Source organism: Arachis hypogaea, chromosome 8 (genome assembly GCF_003086295.3).
Source record: "Arachis hypogaea cultivar Tifrunner chromosome 8, arahy.Tifrunner.gnm2.J5K5, whole genome shotgun sequence".
Lineage (NCBI taxonomy): Eukaryota > Viridiplantae > Streptophyta > Magnoliopsida > Fabales > Fabaceae > Arachis > Arachis hypogaea.
Genome location: NC_092043.1, coordinates 31,291,223 through 31,299,486, shown reverse-complemented (window position 1 = coordinate 31,299,486; position 8,264 = coordinate 31,291,223). Strand labels below are relative to the sequence as shown.

At 29.0% G+C, this 8,264-nt stretch overlaps 2 protein-coding genes across 2 annotated transcripts; one reads left to right on the top strand and one right to left on the bottom strand.

Annotated features, from left to right (window-relative positions):
- Positions 1-496: 496 nt before the first annotated feature.
- On the bottom strand, positions 497-3,117 carry LOC112708390 (uncharacterized). Its single transcript, XM_025760553.3, has 4 exons — positions 2,891-3,117; positions 2,264-2,365; positions 795-955; positions 497-720 (listed from the first exon to the last, which is right to left on the bottom strand). The coding sequence occupies exons 1-4, from the start codon at positions 3,003-3,005 to the stop codon at positions 613-615; spliced, it is 486 nt and encodes a 161-aa protein (XP_025616338.1). The 5' UTR covers positions 3,006-3,117; the 3' UTR covers positions 497-612.
- A 1,254-nt stretch (positions 3,118-4,371) lies between these two features.
- Positions 4,372-8,004, top strand: LOC112706968 (probable receptor-like protein kinase At1g49730). The gene is made up of 7 exons (XM_025758512.3): positions 4,372-4,657; positions 5,247-5,511; positions 5,925-5,977; positions 6,083-6,150; positions 6,661-6,750; positions 6,873-6,933; positions 7,024-8,004. Exons 1-7 carry the CDS (start codon positions 4,591-4,593, stop codon positions 7,335-7,337), a joined length of 918 nt encoding a protein of 305 aa, XP_025614297.1. The 5' UTR covers positions 4,372-4,590; the 3' UTR covers positions 7,338-8,004.
- The last annotated feature ends 260 nt before the right edge of the window (positions 8,005-8,264 follow it).

Below are 8,264 nucleotides of genomic sequence, written 5' to 3'. Positions count from 1 at the left end.
TTGAACTCTCAAATGACTAAAGCAGATCATACTCAGAAGCCACTACTTTGTGGATTCATAAAAAAAATATCAAATGATGGAAAACTGTATACACAAGACCATGACAGCACATATATATGAACATATGAACGGATATTTTATAAGTTTAATTTTGATGTTTAAAGAGTTTTAAACAGTCATCCAATTCGATTTATGTATGTAGATAACTTTTTAAGTATTAAATTTAAAAATTAAAAATTAGTTCTTTTGCTTATGTAATAATACACAATTAGTTTTTCATATTAGGATATATGAATGTATATTTTATTCATATAAAACATTCTATAAACAATAATGTATATATCACAAACCATATCTAACTTCAATTATGATTTATATTCTCTATATTTTATACAGAGCATTATACAACTCTTCAGTTTGAATGGTAGGACATAATGAAACATAATTATTTCAAATTACATTCGTGAATATGTTATACTACTTCTGGATATATTCTATAAAAACTAAAATCAAATATTATTGAAAAATTCGACATTGTATAGTAGTAACTATAAGCACATATGATCAATTACAAATTTACTTATATGGATAAATAGTACATTATCGATCACTTCAGAGACTAGATCCCAAAAATGTAGAAACGATTTTCAAATTAAAGGTGATACAAGTGAATGGCTCATTTATTCTGTTCCTTAATGATATCTCGACGGTGTAGATGCCCTGTGAAGAGTAAAAAATAAAATTAAAATTCAAATGTGTGGTATAAAATATTAAAATTGAATTATGAAAGTAACCTGTGGAGCAAATAAGGGCATCCTTTGGGTGCGAGAAAGAGTAAATTTGGTAGCATCAACAGGACAGGACATTGCCTCACAAAGATCATACATTTTCTTATGGACAATAAGTCCCATATATGAAACTTTTATTACCCACTTCCCACCACAGATAACATGATCTGCACCACAAAATACACACCAACTGCAATTCATAATCCATAAAGTGGATTTCGTGTACCATATATATGTTTAACTAATTACAATTATTCTATTCGTATGCACAAAAAAGCTGCAACTAATAATGCAAAATTTGTGGCCTATCATTTATATATCATTGTAACTCCTATACATGGACGGATTCAAAAAGGGGACAAATAGTAGTTTTCGCCTCCAACAAATTTTAAGCTCATATACTATTATAATGAATGTATTGTGTAAAGTAAAGTTTAATAGTATAGTATAAATAAAAAAAATTAGTATTTTTTATGTATTAGAGTTCAAATCTCTCTACATGCATTTATATTATTTGTATTTTTTTTTTAATTTAGAGTTTTTTTATATTTTCTTTTTTTTTAATTAATTTTAACATATATAATCATATAAAAAGTACTTTAATATTATTTATAATAACATTGTTCTTTTTTTAATTTTATTTAGTTGTTTCTTTTTTCATGATTTTTTCTCTTAAATTTTATCCATGTTATTATATTAAAATACTTTAATATATTTTAAATTTATATAACAAAATTATTAGTGTAATTAATTTATTATTTATGTCATATTTTTTAATGATATAAAACATAAAAATATAATTCATTGCCACATAAATATTTAACAAAGTAAATTAATTAACAAAATATTAAAAAATAGATAATTTTATATTTTATTAGATTTGAAATTATAAAAAAATATAAAGACTGATATAATTCTTTTATTTGCAAGTACTTATTAATTTTTTAATTAAAAAACTAATTATAATATCTAATATTACATGATATTATATTTGATTATACAAGATTTTAATTTTTGACTCCTCTATTCTTAGATGTTTTGATCCATCTATGCTCCTGTAACCAGGATGTCAAAATGCTAACTGGTCATTGCATGAAAAAAAAAAAGGAAACTTGGGATAGTCTATATATATATATATATATATATATATATATATATATATATATATATATATATATAAATAGAATAAAATGACAAATAAATTCTTGAAAATTTATACTTCAGACAAATTAATCTTTAAACAAAAAGAAAGTATCAAAATTTTTTAGGATAACAAACGTGAATAAATTAGTTTAAATTAAGATCTTCTACTTTAATCACATTGACTAATTTAAAGGTAATATATTCACATCTGCTATTTTTAAAAATTTTATTGATATTTTTTGTTTAGGAATTAATCTATATAAATACTTAAGTATTTATTTGTCATTTTACTCATATAAAAATAATAGAAAAATTAGAAGAAAAATAATTACCAGAAGCAGCGAAGATCTTAAACTTAGCCCGTCTTGCACGCACAATAGGATTTGGTGTTATTTCAAGTCTAGAGATCTTTACAGGATAGTTTGCATCTTCAGCTGCAAAATAAAACTCACAAATTTAATTACAATGACCGATGGAAGTGAGAAACATTTTTTTTTCTCTTCCTATTTGACATATTAGTATATCTTAATAGTTAAGAAAATAAGAGTGGCTCATATTAACCAGTAATTAGTGCATTCTACAGTGACTATAATTAAGGTGACTATGGTAATTATAAAACTTTGACAATTTGTAGTTAAAATTAAACCTATACTTTTTATGATTTATTAATATTTTTTTAATTTGAAGAAATAAAAAATGATCAAATTGAAAAATATTGTCAAATAATAAAAAAGTATAACTTTAATTTTGACTACATTTTTGAAGTATTATTAAATTTTTATAACTACCATAATCACCATACTTATAACTACCACAAATTCCCCTGTTAAATAATACATGGACTAGAGTAAGAGAGAGTTCAAATCTTATTCTAATAATAACATCTAACACATGTAACATTTGATGCTAAATACTAATATTATGCAAGACTAGCTAAGATGCGAAATATATATATATACCACAGAATCTGAAGTTGTAACCACTAGCATGAGCGTGAAAAAAAGAAAGTAAGAGGATGAAAGATAAGCATAAAAGAAGGTAGAGCTTTGGAATTAGAGGAGACTGAAACTCCATGTTAATTATTGAAGAGAAGAAGTTCTATATCTTCAAAGTTGATGGAACGTAATAACAAAGCAAACTTAGCTTAATTAGAGATTTGATTTCAACTACAGTTTGGGATCAATGCAATGGGAACAATCTTTTTTATACGTAATATGCAGACAAATTATGTAATTTCGAGCTTTAATTTAAGCCATCAAGACAGGGAAAAACAAAAGATTGAAGTTCTGATAGAGTACAAATAGAATCCAATGCTAGTTGAGGTGAATAATTAAAGTTGAATAAGATGTGGTTTTCTAGCATGTGTATAAAGTGTCTAATTAATAAGGGGTACGGGTCATGATGTTCAATTCGCTGGATATTTTGTCTATCGAAACACCAGACTCAGATAACCACATGCATGGTCCCAATTCAATTAGTTTATAGTAAAATTAAAATTTATTTTGCTAGGTAGAGAGAGAAAAAAATGTACTACTAAATCTAAATTGGGTTGTTGCTAATCTATACCCTAAGGAGCCATATAAAAAAATGCTTGATTAATTTTTTTTATATATTTTTAATAGATTGAATATATTAAAAATTTAAAACTTTTTATTATTATATTCTTAAACATATCTTTAAGATATAAATTAGCTAAATTTATCTAAATTTACCGTTAAAAAAAAGAATGACCTTTCTTAAAACTTTTCGATTATTGTGTATTTATTAAAATAAAAGCTCAAAAACTTTTATTAATAATAATTTTAGCGTGTTTTAAGACACAAAATAACTAAAAAAATATTAGAAAAATAATAAAATTTATTATCTTTTATCAGTAGTTAATTAATAATATTTAAAATATAGTTAAAAAATATACTATTAGATTATTAAAATAAAAAAGTTAGATTAACAACTAAAAGTGTCACACAAAAATAATAAATTTTATTAAACTTTTTTTCTAACTAAACCCTTAAAGCTACGTTTGTTTGAAAAAAAAATAAAAGGAAAGAAAAATGAGAAAAGAAAATGGGAAGAAAATTTATTATTTTTTATTATTTAGTTGAAAAGAAAAATTAAAGATAAAAAAAATAAAAAAAATAAAAAAAACTAATTCTTTCTTTTTATTTTTAATATTATTCCTTTATTTTTTTATATTTTATAATAAAAAATAAAATTATCTTTTTATAACATTTCTTTTTTTTATTTTTTTTACATTTAAAAAAAATAAAAATTCACTCAATTTTTTTCTTTTTCTTCCTTTCTTTTCAATTTCCTTTTTCTCTATTTCTTTTTGCCTAAATGAATTAGTTATTCAGTTAATAGTTAATATAACCAATTAACGCTAAACAGAAAGAGGAAAACGGTTTTGGTTTAACTGCTTCTCTTTAATATTTTACCGAATGGAGTGGTTGACGTGACTCACGTTGAATAGAATCAGCAATCTGTTAGTGTATCACAGAGAGAGAATCAAATGAAAATCAAAGGCAAAAGGAATCTGCAGTTAACCAGAAGAGTAAGGAATGAGCTTTGACGGCGGCGTTACCGTTATCTTCGTCACAACAAACTCCGTTATTGCTGTTAACCGACAGCAACAACTTCCATCGTCTCCATCGCTATCAGAATGGATCATCTCTTGATCCGCAAGTTCCGCCACCGCTTACTTGCATGGCTTCACCGATCTCGTTCCGGTACCTATTGTTCCTCAATTTTCCTTCATGTTAATCCTCTCTTAATCTTTATTTTTAATCATTTTTTACGGTTATTAATTGCTTTTCTTTCGGCTGAAGCGAAAGCTCCATGTTTGCATAATCACTTCACTAGTTAACTATTACTTCTTCTGAGCTGCCAAATTAGTTTAATTTTCGTAATAATTGTTGCTTCTGCTGCATAATTGACTGCAGCTCTCTTCTGTTTTTAGTCGAATTTCATGAATTCTAGTTCATTTCGATCCTTACTTGCTTACTATTAACTTGAAGCTTCCTTTTTCTCTAAAATGCTTTCGATTTGTAGTCACAGTGTCAACTCTTAAAAGCTTTGTAATTAGCTGATTGTAATGCTGAATGGCTCATCATTGTGTTGTTTGTTTGTTCTGTAGCTCAAAATTTGGATGCTGTAGGTTTTTTATTTTTCACTCACGAATTTGAAGCGATTGATTGAGTATGAATGCTGCAATTTTGCGATCACTTCACTAGAAGTTCACCGTTAATTCTTAAAAGCTTTTGAATTTGGTTCAATTTGGATAACTAGAGTGTTTTTCTTGAGTTGAGTTTCTTTCAGGTAGGGTGTTCTTTGTAAGGAGAATTCCGTACAAGGATGTTAAAAGGGCCACTGATGGTTTCCAGAGAGTCATTTATAGCAACTCTGAAGTTACTGCATATGCTGCCAGGTTTGGGGAGGGTGGTGGTGGTGTGTTTTTGGTCAAGGAAGTGAAAGATTTTGGTCAACAAAATGATGTTTTCTGCAGACAGATTCAATTCTTGGGGCGCTTGCATCATCGCCATCTTCTCTCCCTCAAAGGGTTTTCTGTGGGAAAACATAAGAGGTCATTTGTAGCTAAATAGTATCTATCCTCTGTTTCACTTAATATTGATAAGGATAACATAAAACTCTTACATGTGTGAACCATGAGGCCATGTTATTGCTTAATTGGCATGTAAGAATGTTATATAGGGAGTTATTTCTTTTTTACAAGCACGAGTAGTTGATTTATTTGTTTCTATCAGATATAAAACATGTAATATGAAATATACGGAACTCAAAAAATGGGATCGTGTTTTTCATATCCGATTTCATGAACAAAAGAAAACCCTTTACTGTCCTTTCTATCTTTGTACTCTGAAGACAATGTAAAATTGACAGAGGGCGTTTTAGAATTACAGTCTAATTTATGAAGATGTGATAGGTAAAGCAAATTTTTTAACTGGTTTCTTGCTGCCTTTGGGGTTATTTCTGCAGACTGCTCATATTTGATAACATAGAGAATGGAAGCTTAAAGGAGCATCTCAATGGTAAATTTTGAAAGAAATTAGAAGGATTTTAGAGGAGCCTCTCAATAATAATGGGAACTATTTTTATTTATTTATTTATTTATTTCAATGTTTGAATGCTGGTAGATCCCTTGAAGACTCCCTTAAATTGGAGGACGAGGTTGCAGATTGCTAATGAAGTTGTGGCAGCACTGGTAAGCTCTTCAAACAAAAGCTTGTCAAAGAACCAAATTTTCCAAATGTGTTTTGACTTAAAACTGCACTCTTATCATATTTTTCTAATGCAAGTAATTTGAGGACTATGAAAAGTTTATGTCTCATTGAGTTCATGAATTGTTATTGGATGCGTAATATCCCTGCTAAGCTGGAACTATTTAGCATTTCTCAGTCTTGGCATTTATGATAAAACAAATATTGGAAACTATGGTACTTAGTAGGAAGATTAAAATTTTTACAGAGTTTCCAACAGTTGCATGTTTCATTCAGTTTGCCAATGAAAAACAAAAGCTTAAATATGTATCTGCAAGATAGTTCTGTATGACTTGACTTGTTTCTGAGTTCTTTCTTTTGACCAATATGATTGTAGAAACACTAATATATGAGTCTGTTTTGTCACTTATATCTGTGATATTATTTAACGTTTCACAAAAGTTGTGAAACATGATTCTGATTTTGGTCTTTTGTTGTGTTGATTGTGGCTGCAGGAATACTTGTTTCTTTTCAGTGATCCACCGGCATATCATGTCTCCATCAGCTCAAGCAATATTATGTTAGATGAGAACTTTGCAGCTAAAGTAAGGAAACATTTCTTTTCTCACTAGAACTATCATCTTCTATATTTGATTGACATGCCAGAAGTAAATAAAGCACTTCAATGTTAAAATAGTATAACACCAGATTTTCTTCTTTAATACAGCTATCAGATTTTAGCCTTCTTACTCCCAGTGCAAACTCTGTCATGATGCCGAATTCAGGAGGTCCTTCTCTTTCAACAGAAAACAAAACTGAGGTACTTATTCTTAGTTACTTCACGTTAATGCGCTCACCGGCCTCATCTGGCATTTCAGATAGCATGAAGCAGAAGAGTTGCAAGATCATATTCCAACTCGGAGTGCTGATACTGGAATTGGTCACCGGCCAATCTTCAGAGATGGAAGGTTCAGATTTAATCCCATGGATCCAACAATCCCGATTTTACAATTCCATAGATAAGATGATAGACCCTGATCTTGGAAACAATTATGACTGTACGGAGCTTAAAAATCTTCTAGCAGTGGCAAAATTATGTATCAAATCAAGGGACAAGGCTACATTTACAATCTCTCAATTATTTCGGTATCTGCAAAGGAAGATTGATATTTCCCATGACAAGGTACGATAGATGGTTTTTGTTTCTTTAAAAACCTTCGGGGTTTATTGGGAGAATATTTCCCTTGTGTGCATTCCTTCACGTCTCTTGCCTCTTGGAGAGGTAGTTTGGGTTACTGGCTTACTGCGCCTGATGCTCCTTTTGTTGAAATTGATCTCAGAAATGAAATGATGCAAATTCATTAGTTGTAACTTCCGAGTGATAAAAAAATAGATTGTCAAACTGTAAATCTCACTATCCTAAAAGGAACAAGATGCGGTAGTCTCGTGTTTATGAACAAGAAGCCGCCTAGAATTGATATACACAGCATTACATATCAAAAACATTAGCGGTAGCATGGCCGGCAAAACAATTGTCCGATCCAATTCGGAAGAAAACGTCATCAGTAGCCAAGCTTCTATCATGAAATGTCTGTATCATTTCCTATCAACTACTCAACTAGAGAGTCGGAAACATTGTCGACGAGCCTTGGAAGTTGGAAGAGCAGAAGATATTGACAGATAAGAGAATAGTTGCTCGGGCAGGTAGAGTTGGTGTTGTATTCGGGCTGAGTGCAGTGCAGCATATCTTTGCAGCAAATAATATCAAACCAACTTAGATTAAAGATTTTAACTATGGCTGTGAACTCCCGTATCACTTCAATACTTGTGCTCGTATAATATAAGTGTTTTTGCATCCAGATTCTCAGCTGTCAAATTCGTATAAAGTAGAATTTAGCAGAAGTGATAATAATACAATTGAAATAAGTATAAATTATCAAAAGTGATAATCTTACAATTGGGATGTTGAACTATCAAGACGTATAATTTTAATCAAATTTATGGGTTATTTCAAGTCATTTATCAAACCAAACCACGGTTTAAAATTGAACAGATTTTACACTCTAATTATTCTTTGCTTATGTGATGTTAAACAGAAAATGTTAAATAACTAAAAGAT

Excerpts from the sequence above, each read along its gene's own strand:
- LOC112708390 (XM_025760553.3), bottom strand. The coding sequence starts at position 3,005 with ATGGAGTTTCAGTCTCCTCTAATTCCAAAGCTCTACCTTCTTTTATGC. Across the intron at positions 2,366-2,890 it reads TTACAACTTCAGATTCTGTG|CTGAAGATGCAAACTATCCT; the intron begins GTATATATATAT and ends TTTATTTTGCAG. Across the intron at positions 956-2,263 it reads TAAGATCTTCGCTGCTTCTG|ATCATGTTATCTGTGGTGGG; the intron begins GTAATTATTTTT and ends TTTGTGGTGCAG.
- LOC112706968 (XM_025758512.3), top strand. The coding sequence starts at position 4,591 with ATGGATCATCTCTTGATCCGCAAGTTCCGCCACCGCTTACTTGCATGG. Across the intron at positions 5,512-5,924 it reads TCTGTGGGAAAACATAAGAG|ACTGCTCATATTTGATAACA; the intron begins GTCATTTGTAGC and ends TTATTTCTGCAG. Across the intron at positions 6,934-7,023 it reads CATGATGCCGAATTCAGGAG|ATAGCATGAAGCAGAAGAGT; the intron begins GTCCTTCTCTTT and ends CTGGCATTTCAG.